The sequence below is a fragment of the Apteryx rowi genome, unplaced genomic scaffold (assembly GCF_003343035.1).
Source record: "Apteryx rowi isolate R43461 unplaced genomic scaffold, aptRow1 scaffold_119, whole genome shotgun sequence".
Lineage (NCBI taxonomy): Eukaryota > Metazoa > Chordata > Aves > Apterygiformes > Apterygidae > Apteryx > Apteryx rowi.
Window position 1 is genome coordinate 1,210,627 of NW_020447408.1, and position 22,794 is coordinate 1,233,420.

General features: G+C 54.4%; 1 protein-coding gene across 2 annotated transcripts in view; it reads right to left on the reverse strand.

The window, feature by feature from the left end:
• The window catches only part of PRKCB (protein kinase C beta), a 140,210-nt gene that overhangs the window by 19,482 nt on the left and 97,934 nt on the right, over nt 1-22,794 (reverse strand). For both annotated transcript variants that reach the window (XM_026086027.1, XM_026086018.1), the window contains exons 9-15: nt 20,963-21,109; nt 14,693-14,866; nt 10,491-10,582; nt 9,731-9,793; nt 7,757-7,895; nt 2,588-2,668; nt 2,170-2,277 (exon numbers count right to left, since the gene is read on the reverse strand). In XM_026086027.1, the coding sequence (XP_025941812.1) occupies nt 2,170-2,277; nt 2,588-2,668; nt 7,757-7,895; nt 9,731-9,793; nt 10,491-10,582; nt 14,693-14,866; nt 20,963-21,109 (804 nt within the window). The remainder of the gene's footprint in view (nt 1-2,169; nt 2,278-2,587; nt 2,669-7,756; nt 7,896-9,730; nt 9,794-10,490; nt 10,583-14,692; nt 14,867-20,962; nt 21,110-22,794) is intronic.

A 22,794-nucleotide genomic window follows, 5' to 3' on the forward strand; every position in this document is an offset into this window, starting at 1 on the left:
CGCCACACGCTTCATTGCATTCCGGCCAGAAAGGTAAATACTTCGTTTCCGCCTTCCCGAAGGTTCTTAAACATTACGCACGTTTTTTAAGAATGCTCTTTTTGGCGTAGCAGCTTGGGGGCGGAAAAGAACGTCACGTGTTTTTGTGCTCTTCCCCGAAACAAAAATCGTACGGATGGAGCCACCGCTTCGCTGCAAGAAATAAAAGGATTTACAAAGGACCCCAGCCTGCCTTGCACGGTTCAGCGCCTTCCGTGCGGCCTCGCGTTTGCCAGAAGTGCGAAAAGCCATTAAGCCATTACAGCTCCAGGCAGCAGACGTTTCAATCATGGTCTCTTCTTGTCTATTTACAACACTCAGGTTTTGACTGATGCAACAGAAAACAGAGCGGACAGCTAGATTTATCACTGCTCCAACCTCTGCTCCCTCGCCAGCGTCGTTCCCCCGGGCACGCTGGGCACAGCAAGGTTTAACGTTGCAAAGCATCTTCCCCCCTTTCGTGTATGGCCAGAAAAACAGCCGACTTTCCCCTTACGCCCCAATCCAAACAGCTAGGAGGAGGAGACAGGGAGAGAAAGTTTGTGGAAACTCCCCCTCCAATTACTAGCGTGGTTTCTAAATTCATGGGTGCATTTTAGTACATTTTACTGAAATTGACTGCCAAGTGACCTGGAAAACGTCATTTCCCTGTGACCCATTTCAAGCGTGGAACGCTTTCAGCAGCTTTTCCCCATCAGACAAGCAAATACTTCCATTTGTAACACAAACTACGAATCCTGGTGAAACTGGAAAGGGACTTTGAAATGCTTCAGGGGCAACACTAGATGCAAGATGTGTCATTTGTAGATAGAAGCACTATTTTGAGATACAGAACATTCAGATATTTTAAATATTAATTATTAGAATCAAACATTTAAAAAATTCCTACACAAACACAGAATTATAGAAATGTCTGGATTAAACCTATACACTGGCTTGCTGAGAAGTGGCTCAGTTCCAAGAAATAACCATATGCACAACACCAGGATCTAGCCAGCCTTTATTCCTCACAACCCAAATAAAGTCAAACTGCATTCAAGTCTTGCCTGGGCTCAGTCCACAGGCAGCTCGGGACCCTGGGCAATGCAGAACTTCACTGCAAATTAAGAGATTTCATAACAAAAATACTGTCCTGACCCAACAGAGATGCACACCAGCACTGAACTTTAGGCACCCAAAAGGGTGGCTCATTATACCTAAGCATAAATCTCCGCAGGATGAAGGCTTTGTACCTGAACTTAAGAAAATTATTTAGAAATCACATTGAAGTGTCTTGTTTCCCAGAGTCATTTTTCTTGTCCTGCACAGACGCATCAACCTGCCCTGTGGTCACCCAAGAGGGCAGGAGAGTCTCTGGGCAGAGGCCCTGAATTCCCACACCGCATCCAACACTCCGATTTCCCCTGACCTTCGTTTGAGCGTGGGCAGACCAACCCTCAAATCCCACCTGGATTTCTGCACAGTGACTACTGAAGTCCCTTTTCCATCTGCCAGGTCCTGCCTGTAGATGTTGATGTACCTGCCACTTATCCAGCAGGACAGAAGGATCCTGTTTCTAAATGTCTTTTTTAGCCATTTAGAAGACATGAGATCCATTAAACAAACTGATTAAAAACCGGATGGTGCTTTATCTCTATTCCCCTTGCCATAAGGCTCCATGAGTCCCACCAGGCTGGACCTTGGCTCAGCAGCAGCCACCACAAGGCTGCAGCCTTAGGACTGAACATAGGCAGAAGTGACATCAGTGAAAATACGGGATGAACAACTGATTTGCGCTCAAAGCAACACGCTTACCCTACGACTACAACTGCCCCGCGTCTGACAGGGTCATAGCAGTAGCATGACGGCACAGAAAGGAGCTAGGTGTTATTTTAAATCATTTTTAGCACACATTCATGAAATAGCGCAAGTTCTGGTTGTAGGAGCAGAGAGCACAGACGCTGGAATATAACGGATTTTGGCCAGCATTCCCTTGCTCCGGGCGAGAGCAACGAGAGGAAGGAGCGGTTTGGACCCCCCGGCACGTGCAGGATCACCGGCTGTTGGAGGGGCACGTCCAGCGCTGCGCCCAAGGGTCAGACCATTGCAATCAGTTCTTGCCCCTCCCCGAAAGCAAAGGCGAGCCCTTACCCCTTTGCAGATTGCCACTGCCTCCTTGGACATGGACTTGGGATAGGCCACGTTGTGCTCCATAATGGACTGGAAGAGCTCGTCTTCGTCTTCGCCCTCGAAGGGAGCCTAGAGCAAAGGCAACAGAGGTTCAGCGGCGTTTCTTTATCTTTGATCTTTCACGTGTTTCTATGATCTCCCGTTAGGAAACCAGCCCCCTCCTGCCCTTTTCGCCGCTCTGGCGGCGCGCGGTGACTCACGGCTCCCGGCCCTGCCGYGGCCGAGGTGCCAGGCCCCGCGGCTGCAATCCCTGCCTCGATCTCCAGCACGGAGCGGATGGCACCCCGCAGCTCGCCAGCGACAAAACAAATTACACGTCAGCATCTGCTCGCAATGGAATTTAACACAATCCCATAGGAATCAATTAAAATTCAATTACCTGGCCGGCTAGCATTTCATAGAGCAGGACTCCAAATGCCCACCAATCCACCGACTTCCCATAGGGCTGATAAGCAATTATCTGAAAACAACACAGAAACAGCAGGATTGCACTTCCATTTTTAACCTGTTGGCACAACGCAAACTAATTTCAAGCTGTAGTCCAGGTCAAAAGGACGAGGTTATTTACTGAGGCTTGATTCTCTGAAATGGCGTGAAATTGCAGACATAAACAAAATGTATGATAGGCAAAGGGTTCAGTAACTAAAAAATTACCAGCCCTCAAATGCACACTAAATATTAGACAAAAATGAGAATATTCAGTGTGAATTTGGACAGATTCATTCCGATTCAACCAAGCGTCAGCATACGTGCTCCTCCCTTTCAGACCCATCGCAGCAAAGCGCGTTGCTTCAGCTGGAAAAGGAGCAGGAGCTGCTCTTGGTTACGCTGATGTCAGTCTCGATGGTTTTGCTCTGACTTCAGTGCAGTCGGTTTGAAATAACAACACAGGATTTGGCCCTCTGTGTAGAGCCAGCGGCCCTTTACAGCAGGCTTCCAGCACAGGGGTAGCCAAAACCCTCCGCGCTTCAGCCTGCCGGTTTGCTTCCTGCTATCTGATAGAGAACGACCCTCGCAAAACCACCTGATGCAACCCGACAGCGTCACCTTTACCCGAACAGTGGCATTGCTTTGGAGGCAGGATGAACGTTGATGCAACTTCAGTATTTTTTCTCAATTTCTAATATCAAAATTTAGCGCGGATAAGGCACCAAAACATGAACGGCTGTACTTTTCCCGCAGTTTATTTTCTAAAAATCTGAAGCACCATGAATTTCATAACCGCGCAGCCCGGCCCCATTTGTCCGCCAGCTAAGCTAGCTGCGCAGAGCTTGTGCTTTCGTCCCCGCGCAGCAGCAGGCTGGGGTATCCCCGAGCGGCCCCGGGCTCTCCGGCAGGCAGGAGCCGCCGTTGGAGCCGAGCGAGGAGCCCTGACCGGGGCCGCTGCTGGAAACGAGCCCCCTCCTGGGGCGCAGCCAGGGAAAACATCCAAACGGCATCTCTCCGGCGCGGGGCCGACGGACGGGCTCGGGTCACGCGCCTGGGGCCCCGCGCGGTGCACGGGAGCTTGCAAACTTCAGCATCGCGGCAGAGCGACTCCGATGGCGACAGCCCAGCGCAGACCGCCRGGAAGCTCGGACACGCCGGTACTGGACCCGAACCCCCGACCCGATCCGCAAACCCCTGCCGCTCTCCAAGGACCGCGTCGCCCTGCGGCTGCGGGTGGCACTCGCGCTCGTCTCCAGCTCGCGAGGGAAAAGCGCTCGCCTGGGCGGCGAGGCCGCCGAGGAGCCGGGGAGGGCGGAGGTGCTTGTCCGGGCCCATCCGGAGGCTTGCCCATTCCTAGCCTCTTCCTTCTCCTCCAAAATGAGGAGGTCTCTCCATCCTCCCGCACGTCCAGACTGCGGCAGGAAGCTGGAGGCACAGCTGSATGGGTGCGGGGATGGGTTTGACCCACGAGAGCCCYGGGAGGGTATAAAAGGAGCCRGGCTCCTGCAGAGACATTTCTGTTCTCTCGAGCTCTGGTATATTTGCTTGGTTGTTGCTGATGGGCGTCATTTCAGCATTCAGGGTTTGACAGGCCTTGGGCTTTGCCATCTGTTACTTAATGCAAAACAATTACACAATTTATTCATCCTAATTACAGAATTCTATTCTGCAAAGATTCATATATTCAAGTACAAATGCAAATCATATGCTAATCACAGGAGAATGCACGCAGAGCAGTGCAGCCCCAGAGGTTTGCCCCCACCGCTCCCACCCCTCTACCTCTGCTCGTGAGCAAGCCGCAAGCCCACAGCTCGGCGTACGCAGGCAGGTACCTGCGGCCTAAAAAGAGTCCTTGCATGCATCTTCCCCCGCCGCCCTTACAAAAGGCAGGGGGTGTTTGCAGATGACTCCTGCAGCCTTATATAGYGCAAACACTGCAGCCACGAAATGTAAGAGGCAATCATCTCTGTCAGCTGGAAAACACGGGAAGGGCCAATTTCCCTTGGAGGCTGGTGTGACAGGAAGCTCTCAATTGAATAATATTCAAATGAGCCTCTTCCCTAATTAAGGAGAACAGCTCAGAACAGACTACTTTGGTCTAATGCACCAGCAGCTTCCTGCAGACCCTCTGCAGTGCCCAACACCACCTGAGCAGGAGGCATTTCAAGACCTAATCACAGCTGTCGTCATCCCACCGAGGAAGAGAGGAGGCTAACGCTACAAAAGCAAAGCACTGGGGCAAGATTAGATGCCAAGACTGATGCCCATCTTTTATTTTCTGTGGAGTCCTCGTCCAGCCATGTACCTAAATACGGGTTAACCTGCTCCTGCCTCCGTTAACAGCGTGCCGCATTCAAGCCGAGTGCGGGACCGACCCTTCCCGCTGCAGCATCCGTGCACTTCTGAGATCAGACGCTGAGTCTCAGCTCTGATATTCCTCGACCGAGTTCATGTGAAGTTCCTTCCGCTTGTTTTCAGATGATTTGTGAGTGCCCTGGGAAATTTAGGTGCGACCTGCTCACGTCATAAAGGCCTTTAGAAGAAAACAGTACTTAGAAGAAATCCTTTCAGAAAACCAGTCTCCGCAACCTGAGCTCACCAACTGCATGCCAGGGAAGGTCAAGAATCAACAACTAAGGAACGCTTTTCCTTCAGAGGAAATTATACCAGCAACGGTCATTTACACTCGATACCTGTCACCTTGGCGTGCAGAGGGCTGCGTCTTAGAATAGAAAAGGCCCTTAAAATGGGTCAGGCAAATCACAGGACATTTTTACCCTGCAGATATGTTGGCTAGAGAACACTTCGGCTTCCTAAAGGGAGGAAGCATGGCCCAGTAGAAAGGCCCTGGACTAGAACTAGAAAATAAAGACCAGGGTCTGATGCTGGCTTTGCCACCAAATATGAGACCAGGCAAGAATTTTATACATCCTTTCCCCATTTATAAAGTAGGGGACGTGTTATTTACTCCTTGGAAACCTACTGGCAGCAGGCTTTAATATTATTCCTGGATACGACAGTGATTTGCATCCTAATTTCCCATTTCCTRCTTTTCTACTGGAAAAAAAAATAGGGCAAGCAGAAGAAAATAAGTGTTTAAATGATAATGCTCAGCCACATACCAAGAGAACTGGTCATTTGTCCTGCTTTGAAAGAGTATTAATCACACACAGCAACACAGCTACGTAGTGATAGGACACCAATATTAATCTTGGTAGAATGCGGATACGTAATACACATTTGAACTAGTAATTAAAAATCTCTCTGGCTACAGCAAAACACAATGTAGTTTAGCATACATGTGCATCTAACTACGTCCTAGCAAAGAGAATCCCTTTCTCTAAAATATTTAAGTGGATAAATATTAAAAAATTAATCTCATCATTGAAAACTCAGAAGAGTGAGAAGATTTTAGAGGGATATTTCTATTTTAAGAGAACAGGCATTTGGGAACAATTGCCTACCTGAATTTCATAAATCCGGCATTAAAACGCACCAATATAAGAGTTCATGCAACTGTCCTATGTGACTCCATCACATAAGTCATAACCAGATGCAAAACAATTTTTGAGCGATCTGAAGCTACAGACAGGCAGCCATTTCTCATTAGACACCGCCAGTTCCTACGAGCAGCGAGCCGGCGAGATCTAAAGATTTCCACTTCACACGGAAATATCACCCACCGATAACTCCATCCGCAGCGCTCCTCCTTCCCCGGCCCTCCCCAGCGCCGAGCATCCGCGGGAGAACGACGCCTGCCCAGGGACGGGAGCGTCGCCCTCCGCGGCGAGGTGGGAAGCAAACTCAGGGCGCGGGTGCAGGAGACGGAGGACGGGCGAGGGACAAGCACGTCCCTCATCACCTACGTCCCCCTCTTCCCACTCGCGGGAAGCGCCTGCCGTGAGCCGTGAGCTGAGAGCGGCCCCAGACCCGAGCCGAGCTCCCGGCTTCAGCCCTTCCYGGGGCGAGGAAGCGCGAGAGAAAGGCTCAGCGGGGTCTGGGAGCACCAAGAACCCGGCGGGCACGTGGAGGCCAGCGGGACCGACGCGCCGGGCAGGGACAGCACCCTGCAGGGTCCCTGCCCCGGGGAAGGACCGGCCGGGGGGACCGGCTGCATTTCAAGGTCTGAGCAGGGCACGCGGCCAAGCGGAGAGGCAGACYCAGCTCAGGAGGCTTCCTCAGCGGCAGCTGTGGGTCCTGCTCTGGGTGGATGGACTGTGCTAAGGGCATAAACTTTCCAGCCTCAGGGTGRATTCGTTAAYGCCTCTGTTTCYGGCAGAAAGCTGCCCAAAGCGAAGYTGTCCCATGGAAGAGAGCCTCCGACGAGCTGCCGAAACGCGGCCGGGAGCCCTGCTGACCCCGACGCTGCGACCCCCTCGTGCGCTTTCTGCCTTGCCCCCGGAGCCGTGCTGCGCCCCCGTTGCCCAYGGCCTCTTACTGGGAAGGGACGGGGCCCTTCTGGCACCCCTGYGCCTGGGGGAGAAAGGGGAGCTGACGTTCCAGCTGCCTCCGGACAGCACATCCGACAGGCGAAAGCAGCTCGAACACGTGCTGGCCTGAGTCAATGTCTGACTGCTACTGAGGGTGAAATTAAAGAGCTATTCTGATTCTGGTGTCAGTGAATCTAAGCAAAATGCTTCTTTTTGGTTCTCCCAGTCCAGCAAATAACATTCTTTTCAACTAAAATTAACCATTTCCCAAAGAAAATACGTTTCCTTTTAGAAAATAATTCCTCCAGAAGAATGCCGATGACTCAGGACCGGAGGAGCACATGCTTGCAGCAGAAAGGCACTAATGAGACTTCCTTGTACTGAGACCATCCTTTTGCTCACTGCATCCAGGCTGCGCAGGGCTCAGTCACACCGGACCTTCCCGGGAAGTTACAGCAACCGGCAGGGATCGTGAGGGAGCCCAGGACAGAAGCTGCTCCATACGGGCACCGTGCACGCTGCACAAGCCCCCCGGCAGCCGTTGCATATTCTCCACCTGCTCTCACTCAAACCTTGCACAGAAGCGGAACACGTTTTATGGAGCAGCTTCTCCTGCCAGATATTTTTATCCTTAAAAGCCTTGAAAGCACATTGGCTTGGAACATCTACTGCCCCTCTGGYTCTCCTACCTCAGGCGCAATGTAGTCTGGGGTGCCACAGAAGGTCTTGGTGGTCACCCCGTCCCAGATGTTCTCCTTGCACATGCCGAAGTCCGCGATCTTTATGTGCCCTTCGCTATCCAGCATCACGTTGTCCAGCTTCAGGTCTCTGCAAAGTGAAAGTAAAACGGTTATACAGAAGACCACAAATGAAACCATGTAGTAAAGAATCAAGTTTCCTGATCGCAGCGCTCTGCTGCGAGCGAGTCACACCTTCCTCTCGCACACAGACTCTGTAGAATAATGTCTGGGGAAAGGAGTAAAAATAAATCAGGGATTTGTCAGGACAAACTCTTTGTTTTACTTTTAACCCACCAGAACATCACGCTGGACAAATCGCTTCTAAGTGTRTGGCAGAGAATATAGCAGGGAGTTRGATTTAATAATYGTTTTTTACATCTATGAAAATCAAAGCGTATTTTGAGCTCACCAGCAACGAAGAAGTAGGTACCTACTCAGTAAAGATCCCTCTCCTATCTCTGTTATTCTCCCCCAAGAAAATACAAATCAACTGCGTTTCAATCTCCATCATTGTCTGCGGAGGATTTGGGTTAGTTGCACCTAATCCCTCAAGAGCTTTGCTCCTTAGCGCAAGCTGCCGAGATGCTTTCCGCTGCCRAGATCCAGAGCTGATTCCCAGCGCTGAGCCATGACACGGGGCTGCCGCGACGGCACCGTGCGCCGAGCACCTCCCGGATGCTGAGCAGTTACGGGATCYGGGCCATTGCTGACTAATTTACGCCCTATGCAGTAAAGCGTTTCCAGGAGGTCTCCGGTGCGGTATCGGAGCGCGTCCGTGCAGTCTCCTTGCCCCAGGGCTGCGTCACGGTCACGAGGCAGACGTGCCCCGTGCTGCTCTAAAGCGTACTTCTTCCTCGAGCGTTGCGTTGCCCGCAAAGCCCCTGCTTCCACCTCAGACTGAGCTGCCCCAGCGCAAGCCACCACGCTCTTACAACACCGGCTGCGCAGCGGCGTCGGAAAGGAAGCCATGGGCTGAAAAGGGACCACCAAGGAACAGCATAATTTACAACTTCTTGCTGGTTTTTAAGATTTTTTTTCTAGTTATAGTGTCAGTGCTTAGGACCCTGATGGGCCAAACACAGATGAACATGAATCTGTATTCAGATTCGGAGGAAGAAAGGGGCACTTGGGACTGGCAGACCTAGAATCTCTCTCTGCAGCAGCTGATGGCAACAAACATSCCTCACGTCAGGTTTGCTCCACTTCTTTCATCTTCAGAACAGTTTTCCGCAACTCATAACTTCACTAGCGCAGTTGACATTTCTTTTTGCAAAGCAGTTAATGGTATCTGACACTGATTAGGATCTTCTGCTCTACCTTGGGCTTTGGGAATACTCTAGAGCAGGAAAGAGCAATGGTTTACTAGTTTCAGTGCTTAACCAGTAGCCTCAGAGCGGGGTCCCGCACTCATCAGCAATCTAACTTTGGATGCTATAAATCATATTGTGAACGGAAAAAAAAAGTTTAAGCCTCTGAACTATAAGTGCCRGACTTGCACTGCAAATCTTAGAATAAACTATTCATAGGCACTTACTTTAACGCTAATGATAAGAAAGCAATGCCCTGCAGGAAAACACGCAGCTCAGAATCAGTCCATGCTGCCAATGGCCATTYGTGCTGCATGGAAAGAACTGCGTGATCAGAGGCACCAGAAGGATCACAGCTGCTTTTTATGAGCCTTCTTTCCTATAGAACAGGGGCAAAGACAAACACCCTCTCCGAAAGCCAGCGACACTAAGAGGCCTCCAGCTCTGTTTCGGGTACGCCAGCTCGACGGACAGCGGCCAAACGCGGTGGAAGACAGCCCCCGTGGCCGGCCGTGGGCTCCGCGAACCCCGAAGAGCCGCCGCCGTCGCTACAACGGGCCCAGGGTGTTCCTGGAGGGCTCTGGGGGAGAAGGGAAAGAACAACGTGCTCACCTACCGGTAAATGATGCCTTTGCTTTGCAGGAAGAAGAGGCCAATGGCTATTTCTGCTGCATAGAATCTGAAATGAAAGGTTTAAAAAGAAGAGCGGTCATTAAAGCAGATGAATCAGAACAAMAACCTCTCAGATCCAATTGCACTAAACGAAGCACATTGGGCTTACATGGCCAARGGATAGAGACAGCCACAACATAAAAACACCAGACAAGCATCACACGAGAATGACATAACTCACCCTCCACCACGTATCGGGGAGGAACATGATCAGGCTGCTGAGGGCTAGGAGGGGGCTSTCACTTCTCGTTACACGGACCCTCATTAAGAGAGAGCCGGGCTCTGGGGCYCTTCGTTACTGTGGGCTGGCCACGCGGCTTGAAAAGCTATCTGCCATCCCGGAGCGGCCACGGAGACAACGTGCACTGCCACGGTCTTCTTCAAAGAATACTCTGGGTCTCGGCGGGCTGTGCCGGAGCTCCAGAGCGCCGGCGTGCAAAGCTGGTTCAGACCTAGCCGGGCTCTGCTCACTGCTTGTGCTTTTTAATTAAGCATATGGTGGCTTCCATGCACACACACCCCTGCGTCCAGATCACGCGGAGCAGGAGCCAAAAGCCACCGGTTAATGGGCGGGTTGGCAGCCTCAGCAGGGGAGCCCGAGGCTGGCCGTGCCTCCGCGCGGGGCGAGCAGCGGACCCAGGGACGCGGCACGGACGCACCCCACGCCTACGCCGAAGGCGCCGCGCGAGGGCTGCCGAACTTACACAGCGTGCGGCTCCTTGAACCTCCCGACCTGCTGGATCTGGTACATTAAGTCCCCGCCGTTCACGTATTCCATCACAAAATACAGGCGATCCTAAAGGAAAAAGCAAACGATCAGCAGCAGCGTTATTAGGGCAGGGAGCCCGCTGAGGCCCCAAGGAAGGGCCAAGACGACTGACGGCTCCAGGCTGTGTTTTTTATGGCAGTACAACTATAACCGTTGCCCTGCCTAAGGGGCACAGGTGGAGCTTGTGCTCGCACGGCGCTCGAGACGCACGGCGCAATTTCCTTCCATTGCACCGGAGSTCTGCACTTAAACCTCACGCACCTTTGCGCACAGATCCTACGGGGAAGGCAAGCGGGGAAATTGCCTCGACAGAAGATATTTTACTTCCCATTAACAAATTTGCTCTCGTTCTTCCCTGAATCCATTTTAGAAGGTGTTTGATGTGACAGCCTCTTGCCTGTATCTCCCTAGGCATTGCACAGCTTGCGATTAAGAGATGCACAGAAGACATCAAAGCAGTTCCTATGGGGACCAGCCTCCACGCGCAGGCAGTGACCAGCGCGTTCTGGCCGAGCACCGGGAGGGATGCGAGACGGTTGCAGCTCACGCATCGCGCCGTGTCGCTGCACYGGCCCACGGTGCTGCCCCGGCTGCAGGCAGCTGCGGCACCCGGGGGCACCGGGGCGGCTGGAGGAGGCTGCGGAGCCCCCATCTCCGCGCGGCACAGGGTGCTCGCCTCCTCCGAGGGAGCACTGGAAGTGTTAATGCATGGCTAATTAATAGCGCCAAACAGGTCCACCAGTGGCTCTGAATCAGTTAAAACGCTTGCTAGCGGATGTGATCGCAGCCACCCCTAAACGCACGCTGACCGTGCCTCTGGAGCGTCGTATCCGCTTCACGCTCGTCAGCCGAGACCCCCGGACGAAGGCAGCCCTCCTCCTTCACACCGCGGCGGCCACGCAGATGCAGAGCTGAGAGGTTCTCCCGTCCCCTTCGGACACAAGGCTGCTGGACGTCAGCCCGGTCCTCCAAGCACTCCAAGGAATTTGGCAAGGGCGGGCCGTGTCCAGCCCGGAGCAGAGCGGCAAGGCAGGAGCTGGAGCCCGAGGGCTCCCACCGCTCACGACCGCAGATTAATGGGGCAAAAGCAGCCGGCTCTTGTYGCCCCACGTCTGGAGCGGCGGGGACGCGGCACGGGCTCCGAGGCCTGGGATGCTCCGGGCAGAGAGCTGGGCAAGGTGGCACCACGGACGCCTGCGCCCGGGGGAGCCTGTGCAACACCAGGCTCCTCCGACACAGCTCTTGCAGAGCGGGGAACGGCTGCGCGCAAAGCCTGCAGGACCACCCGCACCACCAACCCAAACGTGCCATTCCCCCCACCCCCGGCAAGCGCACAGGACGTTTACGGGGGAGGGAAAAAGCGAGCGGTTTGCACCATCCGAGCGCACGCAGAAGTGGGACATGGCCGGCATCCAAACGGATCTTCCCTGCCAGCAGACACCTGGGCACCGACAGGTGCACATCGATTTGGGATGGGAACGGGCAAGTCCAATGTAAGATCCGGCCCGAGTCGCCTTACTTAAAACAAGCAAATGTTTACAACCTTCAAAAAACCCGTCCACCCAGGGCCTTAACGCACGAGACCCTGAGAAATCAACGGGCGGCTCGGCTTGGCTCGGCTCGGCCCGACAGCGGCTCCTCGCAGCCAGGCCACGAGAGAAGGACAAAAATCCCGGAGCAACGGGAGTGCTTTACGTTCGTAGCATCGCATAATAATTCATAATGTTTCACATTCTTCGCTTCACTTCCTCCTTAAATAAACCTTGCCCTGCGTTTCGGGCACGGAGGACAACGAGCSCAGGAGACGCGCGGACGTGAACATCGCCGTAAGGGCAGCGAGGGAAGAGCCCGGGGGCAAATCAGCTGCGCAGCCTCGGCGAAGCGCCGGGCACCCCGACACCAGGGCCGCCTCAAGGGTAATTAAACGCGACGCCGAAGGGGCGACGGGGCTGCGCACAACGCGGCACTGACGGCACAGGGAAGAGCTTTCGGCCGGGCGGTCTCGCGGCGGCCCCTCTGCGCGCCTCGCCGACCCTCGCGGCGTCGAGGAGGCCACGGCCGGCTGCAGCGGGAGAGCGCGGAGCGGGCAGAAGTCACCTTCAGCAGCCGCCGTCGCCCCGCTCAGCTTGTGGTAGTAGCTGGAAAGCAAAACAACACTGTGCTTCGTTTGCAGCTGTCTCCTAAATATATCGATCAACTTCAAGGAGGAAGAACATTACAGAGATGGTCTCTTGACGCAGCCAGCTGAGCTCTAAAAGCAGGATCCGAGCTTTCCTCATTTGGGTGGAGAAGAGAATGCTTGTGCTTCGGAAAAAAGCCATCATGAATGCAGCAGCCAGATGGCTGGCCGGCCTACAGGCTGGAAGGGAGAGGTGGAGACGGAAAGCCGTCCTGGCGCCGCTCTCCGGAGGGAGAGGACTGAGGCTGGAGCATCTGAACTCGCTGAGCAACAGCAACTTACGGATATTTAAACACCGCCTACGGACGCTCGCACCGAACCGATAAAACGCCCGTGCCCTTTCCTTCCCGGCCAAGACGGACCTCCTGGGGCTTCTTCCAATGCCTCCTCCTCCTAATTAATTGCTCGTTCAGTCCATCTCCTGCCTGACTCCAYGCCGTGGGTAAGAGGCAGAAGGACAAGAGCCAAGTTCCCCACCGAGCCGCTATTTATCACAGCTCAGCATCACCGGAGCTGCCGTGCCCTTTGCCGCGGAGCCCAGCGGGAGCGGAAATGGGCCGGGAAGGCCAGGACGATGCCGGATGCCCCCGGCGGGTCCGCGCGGATGAGCCCAGCGAGGGCTCGGACTCGGGCAGGGAGCCCTGGACCCCCGGCCGGCCAGCGCGGGACCCGGCGGCTCTGCTCCTCCCGGCCCGCTCCGTAGCGCGCTCACGGCCCATCTTCGCTCCTTCTTCCAAATGCAGATTTAAGGTTTTCTCCCTCGCTGCAGCCACCTGCGCTCGCAGCCCAGGCCGAGGAGCGTGCTCCAGACTGCGCTCCCCGGCAGCAAAGTGCGGTGTGCCGCTGTTTGATAATACGCCCTGCTRTACATTTTGATTACATTACAAACACGATTACCATTAAGCGACCGCAGGCCTGCCAGGAATAAGCCTGCGCTGACTCACTTCGGATGCCCCAGAGATGCTGGGTGAAATAGCTGCTCCTGCCACTTTTCGATTACCGTGCYGCAAAGCTGGTCCACGCGCTTTAAATACACTGAATGCGTTCGGTAAATGAAATTGCTGGGATAATATTAAAACGTAATCCTCCCGGATGGCATTGTCATCTTTCTAAGGGACTACGCCGATTACCTCGCCCTGCGCCTGCTGACAAGTACCTGGACATTTCCATTTACATGCTGCTCAACGGCTGGCCAGAGACTGCTTTAAAGATCCCCCTGCCCCACTCCCCACCCGTTTCTGGTTTGTACAAACTGAATAGCATGCCCATTTCAAACTGAATTTCCGGCATTTTGTATGAGGTTTCACTGTCTGCTCAGGTTTGTGATCACAAGAATGAATCCCGAGAAAACGTTCAGGACTTYGCTGTTGAGTTATAACTCAAATCACAGGCTGGGGCTGTCTAAAGGCTGGGTAATGCAATTAAAAGTTGCCCAATGGAAAACTCTCAAGGGTGCAGATATTCTCCATTACRGCCTCCAGTTTAACATACACACACAAACATTTTGTTTACGGATGCATTTTCGCAAGCAAATCGTACAATTTATGAGGTTGCCAAGGGGAAAAATACATGGCCGCTTTTGCAAATATAGTGGTGTGTGCCTGGAAAATAAACATGAAAGAAAGCAAAGGCATGTTTTAGAGAAGCTGAAAATAGGTGACCAGGGCAGATTTCTCTACGGACGCCTCTACACAGCTCCGGAGCGCTCTGCACTGGCCCAGGAAGGCATTGGTCCTCGATAACTTGTGAAGCTGGGTCTCTAGGAGGGAGCTGCTGCCCCCAAACTCACCCTTGAAGCCAAGAGACTGCAATTTGCTGTGCAAAGGGTCCAATTCCGCCCTGCCCAGTGCTCGAGGTTCAGCAGGGTTCCCCAATCCRCCCTCCGCTTTGCCGGGGACGCAGACACCGGCGCCAGCGAGACCTCGCCGAGGGCAGGTTGCAGCGGCGCCAGCACTCACCATCGTTTGAAAGCAGGAGTGAAGCTGCGTCAGGAACGGGGGCTTCCCCGAGAGGGCCAGGACSCGCTTCTCCACCATCGTGCACTCCACGTCGTCGTCCTGGATCACGACGTCCTTCTTCAAGATCTTAACGGCGTAGAGCTCGTCCGTGCCCTTCCTCTCCGCGAGCATGACCTGGACGGGGAGAAGATGCACACAGATGCAGGGACGCGCGGCTCTGCTGCGCTGCCTAGAGTTGAAAATTAATGACTTCTATTTGTTTTTCTGTGGCTGCCGTTATAACCTTGAAAAGTGACTCAGGTGCCAGACAGTGCAGAAAGCTACGACAGTGGTATTTCCAAAAGTACCTAGGGCCTTATTAGCTAGACTAATCTGGTCCAAGGTGTTCTGCTCGCCTTCGCTACAGATGCCCCGATTCAGCAGCTCTCCGAGCGCAAGCGGACTAGGGGAGAAGGCTTCAGGAGCTTGAACACAAATGTCCACCAAACCATGAAGCGGTAAAGACTAAAAGCAGAAGAGAATTAGTACGTGGCCAAAAATAAGCCAAACYCAGCAAGATTTTCTCTGCCTGCTGCACCCCCTCCCCAACACGGGGCATCGCAGCCCAGTCGTCCGCCGGCGCTGCTCGCAGCCAGCGCCTTCTCCGACGCGGAGCAAACCGTTCAGCCGAGTACTTTAAACCAGTTGCACCTATTTGCAGATTTATTTACTACAACAAATGGGATGCATTACTTCTGCTGGTGCAGTTTTCTCTCATTAATCATATCAACCTCAGTGAGGACTTCCAAAACCATCCCACCACGCTCCATTACTGCAAACCGCTCCCCGCGCCRCGGCACTGCTGACAAAACACACGGCGCTCAGAAACCACGCTCTGCTTCCCGTTTTATCTTCTCTCACTGTGTTAGACTCAAGTGCTCAGTGGAAATAAATTGCTTTACATTTAAAAGAGTCTGTTGAAATCCTCTGGTCACGTCAGGAAGGGGAGTTAGGGATGTTTTGAAAGTAAATTATGGGAAATCAACACCAATAGGTTGGAACTGAAATGAAATTCAAACTATAGCAGATTTGCAGAGAAAACAGGTCTCAGCGACGACTTTGGAAATGCAAAGGGAAATAAAATTAATGGCCCTGGTCGGCCCGAAGCGGCTCGCGGGGAGGCAGAGCCYGCGCCGCTCGCCGAGACGCCGCTCAGCTCTCCCAAGGCCGCGCTGCCTCTCGCCCTGCTCGTGCCCGGGAGGCTCCAGGAGAAGACGGGGAGACGCGGGGCGAAGCCGGCRCACCGCAGCGGTGCCCGGCCACCCCCGGCGCAGCTCCGAGCCCCTCGGGCAGCGGATGCGCTTGGCTCCGGCGACGCAGGCCAGCAAGGGACGGGGACCGGCTTTGTATTTAATTCTGCCCTGCCCTCAGCTTGCAAAGGGGTCTTGCAGCAGCCGAATAACTCCCTGCCCTGGCTGAGCGCCGCAGGCGTCCCCGACGGGGACCCCGCGGAGGGGACCAGCGCCGCGGGGCCACGGAGCTACAGCCGCTCTAGCTCCACTTTGCATCTCTGCCCTCTCTTGCAGTTTCGAACAGTTTCAGTTCATTGCCTCCATTTATCTTCACCTTTCCATGCGAGCTGAGATTTGCGAGTCACCCTGCATAGGTGCTAAAAAATGGGCCTGATTTTTAAGTGATAAAAACAGATGGGTTTTGGCATCTCAAAGCTGCTGGAAAAGAGAAGTGACCACTGCAGGAATACGGCTGGAGAGAAAATGAAGAACGTTATCTGGAAGTAAATGGATTGCACGCTGTATCGTTAGTGTGCAGAAGTATCTTGCTATTCGCAACCCTTCCTGAGAAAAAACACATAAATCAGGGAGTCTCTGAACCTAGTATTTGTTAATGCCATGAATGGACTGCTCCGTGGGGAAGAACGGCGGGAGGAGTCCAGTGAGGGAGCAGAGAGGTTGCAGTTTATAACAGAGGCTGCAGAGCATTTTGCTGCTTTTTAAGATACTTTGCTTAGAGACTCTCAGGGGAGAGAGCGCGTTGTTACGGGTAACAGAGTGTGCGCGGGGATAAGCACACCAGGAAATTTCCCTGGAGGTACAAAAAGATCAAATTTAAAGATGAAAGCAGCTGCTGGAGAACGGGGTTCAGCAATAGTAAATCGCGTCGTAGGGAGCTGAACTCCGCTGAGTCAGTCAGAGCCTGTCCTGCCCGGAGGAAACCCCGAGCAGGCTGCTGGACGCCCCGGGGACGTCGGTGCACTGCGCCCACCCCGTCGGGGCTCCCAGCGCTCTCGGGCTCTGCCGTGGAGCGAGAGGCAGCGGTTTGCCGGCGTGCAAAATTAAAAGCAAAAAAACTGCTCGAGGGCTTACTCGGAGCGTAATGGTTCGCGCAGCAGCTTTCCAATGACACAGCAATCCCGAACCACAGCTGAGCCAACCGGCTCGGCGTACGGAAACGCACAGTGCAAAAGGGCATCTTCGCAGCTGCCTGGGGATCAGCTGCACGACATCCGCGGGGGAGAGGTGCAGCGGCCAAGCGCGAGCGAGCGTGTGCGCCTGGGTGAATGCAAGAGAGGCTGCAATCGCGGGTTACCGTATTGCTTGCTCTTCCACATCTGGGCCGGCAACGCGAGCGGCCTCAGAAGTGTAAATCCCGACTAATCTATTCTGGATGTTGTAATCGCTGTGAATTTGCACGTGCAGAATGGGTTGCAGGCTCTGGTCCCTGGCCCGTCGAGAAAGTACCTTCTGCACCCTGAAGGAGAGGCATCAAGTCTGCACAGGCGTTAGCAGAATTTGGCCTGTTTTCTGCGCAGGTGACAAGCTCGCAAGCCTTATGCAACCACCCCAAAGTCCATCCTCCCCCGGCCCTGCCTGCACTAGCTGAGCGGTCGAGCGCCCGTTTGCAAGCTCGCAGCCCGGTCRTGCCACAGAGCCCGCTCCGAGCTGCGTGCTCTCGGCTGCTCCGCTCCCGGCTCCGGCGCCCGCTCGGAGCCGCCTTGGGCCCCTTGGCATCGCTATTCCTATGGCGACCACAGCTTGGATGCCGCAAAAATTTCAAGGGAAGGACAGGGCCGAGGAGCAGGTTTCAGCACTGCTAACGACACAGCGAGTAAAGAAAAAGATCGGGAAAAAGATTCCTATTTACATTGCACCGTAAACAGGAAAAGATTAAAAGACGTGAATTCACCCCGTGCAGTGCGATAGCAGCCCGAGCAAGGCTGTGCAGGAYGCGCACGTCGCCGAGGCAGCCAGGGCCGGGGCTGGAGCACAGGCTGGCGAGTCCTCGGCCCGCTGCTCTCGCCGCCGGCCCTTCTGCCACGCTTCGCTCCGAGGACAGCTCGAAGATTCCCACAGGACAGGAAAATCGTCTCCCATTGCACTCTGATCCATAAGCGCAGAGGCAAAGGAATCAGCCCTGCTCAGAAATACACCATAAAACCCCCCAGAAAAGACTGACAGCCTGATAGCATGACAGATTGATTAGCTGCAAAAATACGAGCAAGCCACATAATTTAACTATTCTCTATTTATATTACAGCAGAGCAAACCCGGGGTGGGCTGTGCCAAGCGCTGCGCTCTTCAGTCAGGAACATCTCCCTTCCCCTTGCCAAAACGCAGGGCGCATTGCCACGACTGCCATCGCTCGCAGCTCGCGGGGTGTCCCGTGGGATCCACCAGCGCCGGYGCCGCCGGCCACGGAGGGCGGCCACCGCCTCTGCGCCGCGCGGGAAAACCCGGGACAGACCCGGCTTCACCCCCGCCGCGGCAGCCCGGGACCCTGCCCCGACCTCGGGAAGCGCCGACGCCGGAGCACAGCCCCAGCCGCAGCCGTCTCCCATCCCCGCAAGCGCGACGCCTGGCTCGGTGGCGACTTGCGTCTGCCAGTTCGCTCTCTGCAAAATAGACTGCACTTTTTTCTTTTTTTTTTTGGTGCACAAAAAGCTGATATTTAACTTGATTTATTTCTGTAATCTAGCGTAGTTGCTTGGGAGTGTTCCAACATAATAACAGGAGATATTCCAATGCCGAAAGCAGAGGGAACAAGTTTATTAAGCTCCAGCGAGACCGACACGAAGGCAATCCTGACCCCTGGCAGCCGCAGCACAGGGCTGAGCAAAACACAAGCAGTGAATCTCAGCTACCGATGCCAAAGGGTTAACAGGCTTATTCCCGAGACGGGGATTCGCTCAAGCAGCTCCGAGGGCGCTCGGGGAGCTCTCGCGGGCTCGCCACGCGGAGGAGGCTTGCAGCGCGCTGCAGCACGGGAGCACGCGGTCGAGCGGCGGCAGTGGCAGGGCGCCTCTGCGACCGACACGGGTTCCCGCGCGACGGGCTGCAAACGCCCGCGGCGGTGCCCGTTCCCGGAGCCGCGCGCCGGCTCCTGGATCGGCTCCCTTCCCCAGGGAACGCTCGCCAGCTCACGGCACGGCGCAGCCCGGCTTGCTCACTTGGAAACGCTCAGCACCTTCCAGTGGACACTCAGCAGCTACCAGCGTCCTCCGCAGCGCATGCAGAAAGCCGGGAGCGCCCGGCAGCAGCGTCTCCCTCGCTGTCCTCCCTCGGGGGAACGGGCAGCTGGGGCTGCTCGGTCTGCGAGCGCGGGAGCAACCAACGGGCGCGGGAGCAACAAACGGGCGCGGGAGCAACGAACAGGCACGGGAGCAACCAACAAGCGCGGGAGCGACCAACAAGCGCGGGAGCGACCAACAAGCGCGGGAGCAATGAGCAAGCGCGGGAGGATCAAACAAGCGTGGGAGAATTGGGGGTGGGAGCAGCAGGCGAGCACGGGAAGACCAAGCGCGGGAACAACGTTCGCAGGAGCAAAGAACAAGCGCGGGAGGACTGAGGGCGGCAGGATCCGGGCGCGGGAGGGTTGGGGGTGGGAGCGGCAGGCGCGAGCGCGGGAGGGAGGCACGCGGGAGGCACGTGCCCGGAGCCCCACGAGGAGAAGCGCGGGAGCAAGGCGGGAGCAAGGCCGGCCGGCCGGCGCGCCGCGGGCACGCGCAGGAGCGAGCCCGGCTGCGTCTCGCCGTGCAGCCCGGCGCGCTGTGCTAATGAGCCCTAGTTAGCATATTTATAACAGTCTGTTCCGCGGAACAGCTTCTGTCACACATTCCCTTACATAAGCCGCGGTGCTGACTGAAGGGTTTGGTAATGTTTCTCAAATTAAAAGAAAGGAGAAAAAAAAAAAAAAAACACCATAACTACACAGTTTCCAGATGCCAAGCAGGAGACCAAAAGGGATCGGGTGTCCCGGGGGGGGAGAGAGCTGCAAACGCAGCAGCCGGCTCCAGGTGCCGAGCTCGCTGCGCCACGGCGGTTTGGGAAGGCCCTCGGGGGCCGCGCAAGAGCCGCTCCGAGCGCTGGGGGTCACCAGAAACTCCCGGTCCTTCTTTCGGGGATCTCGGAGCTGTCCGCACCGGTTTAGAGAGGCCGGGACCTCCCAAAGCTCCAAAGCCAGCGACGGAGCTGGGGGCTGCTCTTACCTCCTTCCCCTTTGAATAAAGGAGGAAAAATAGTGGGGAGGAGGCGGGAACGCGGCTGTGAAAGCCACGCTCGCCCCTGGCGCTCCGGCATCCGCGGCGGGAGAACGGCGCTCCCCCGGCGCTTCCCCCTTGCTCCCGCCGTCCCGCCCCGGAGCTCGCCCCGGCGGCGCAGCACAGCGCTGCTCCCTGCAATTAAGGCAGGTCGCTAATCAGCGCGGCGTCGGGCCATCTGTCGCAGCAGCAAAGCCGGCGCTGGTCTACGAGGAAGGACGCGCAAATTCCCACCTAGCCTCGGCTTTGAAGCTGGAGCAGCAGTCTGAGGGCTGGAATTTCTAATGAAAATCATGACAAAGTTGGCAAAACCCCAAGAAAAACGAAGGCTCCAAGTCACATAATTACTGGAAGAACAAAATTCTGTTGCCACTCATAACCGGCCCGGAAAGTTAATTAAAATGTTCGCGTATATTTGTAATTATTAAAAAAGGAAAAATGGCTGAATAGAAAACAAGGTTTTAAAGATGCAGTACAAACCCTGCTCCCCGAAAGAGAGTATCCGACTTTTGAGAAGGTCTAATCCGACATCTGAAGCCTGCAGCACCGTGCATAGCAGTAATATAAGGTCCTAAGGCAGCCAGCAAAGTGGAAGCCCATTACAGTAACCAGGGCTCTCCAGGCGGAGCAAGGACAGGTTACGCCCCCGGTCTCCGGGGCTGGAGTCTCAGCTCAAAAATGTTACAAATACACCTGTTTTAAGCAATGGCCGTGCAAATAAATAAGTCCTACCACACCTTTCCAAAGCTTCCTTTTCCCAGCACCATCAGGAAATTGAAATCCGAAAGTTTCATCCGATCTCTGCTTCCATTGTTATCGAACTTGGAAATAGCATTTGTCGTCTTCTCGTCGGCAGCCTTGGAGCCTGGACCGATCTTGGCTCTCTGCAAAGACGGAGATGGGAGAGGGAGAAAGAGAAAAATTACTGAACGCAGTTTGGAGAAAGGTCATTATAAAAAGAGCGAGTGCTCCTGAAATCCCACGTTAATCAGCTCTTTCCTAGGTCAAACGCTACGTTGAGCTCCGGAGACCTTTTGCACACGCGTGATAGAGACAGAACCGCGAAYGACACTTTGGTGGGTTATCACGCACAACGCGTTACGCTGTTCAGCTTATTCTCAGTTAATCTCTTCGAGAGACTCCAGGAACCAACCACCTCTCTCATCACGCCTTGCCGGGAAGCTCTGGATTGCCATCTCTTCCCTGCAGGACACGGGACACGGGGGGGATCCCCACGGAGACCTGGAGAACCTTCCCCAGGGGAGCTGGGCACCGAACGGGACGAGCGACGGACACCAGCTCCTCGTGCGCTCCCGTCCCCTGTTCTGTCTCATTTTAAACACTTATCCGGAGGGTTTCCACACCCTCCCTGGGGAAGACACCCAGCAGCAGCAGGGGGTCTCCAAACCGCAACCGAGATGCGGATAACACCAACCCTCCTGGAGCCCTTGCAAGCAGCAAGTCCGGACAACGTCCTCGCGCACTGCCATCGGCGGGAACATTTTAAACCTTGAGCTCCACCTCCGACGACAGAGCAAATGCTAACCCACAGCATGCCCCATGYCAGCCAGAGCAAAACCCAGAAAAAACACGCAGGCTTAAACGCGTCCTTTCTTCACAAATCTGACTCATGTTTCAGTCTCTCGCCTCATGGGAAAAGGACAGGTGACTATAAATATTAATGTAAATATTAAGGTAAAATAAGGGAATTTTTAACAAGCTTCAGCTCTGTTCCTATCTGACATCGAAGGGAATTCTACTCCTGTGCCAGCTCAGGCTGAACACAGGGAGCTACAAATGCATTCCGGAAAAAAAAAAAAACCCGACTAGAAAGCACCTCTCCTGCATCCCCAAGCAATCACACGAGCTGGTTCAACCACAATTGCCTATTAAGGAGCCTCACAAAAAAAAAACATTTTTAAACACAAACTCTCATCCGTTGCTTGGCACCTTCTCATTGGTCCAGGGGCTATCTCATTTGCTGAACCACAWTTTKTAAAAGCTATCTCACAATTTATTCRGTTTTAATTTTTAGAAATATGCCACAGTGTAGAGCTTGCATTGAGCTCAGTCTAGCATGAAATTCCATTAACCCGATTCCAGCAGTTCAATTTGACTGCTGCTCACAGCTCCTCCAGATAGGAGCCTTACAAGTAATCTCCAAGCCTTTGCAGCTGCTAATTGGTTATTGCAAAGCTCTCCTTGCTGCAAAATTCTCCATCCAAGGTCACCTGCAACACCTACAAACATGTGAAAAACTCCTGCACCGAAAACTAAAGGAACGGCTTCAAGGATTTGCAAACATCATAATTGCTAATGCAGCTCTGAAAAAGTGCCCTGGGGAAGGGGCTGAATCGTTCAACAGCCTGGTACCTGCTGCTGCTGCAAGCAGCCACAAACACAGGACGCTTGCACTCAGAGGAAAAGAAAAGTTCCTGCATTTAAAAGGAAATACAGTCGTCTTTCCAAAAGGGTACAAGGTTTTTTTTCCTATTCTCAATCTTTAAATTTTAGCAATGTTCCAAAACCAAGGTGATACCTAGCCAGAGCATTTCAGATCGGCTCAGAT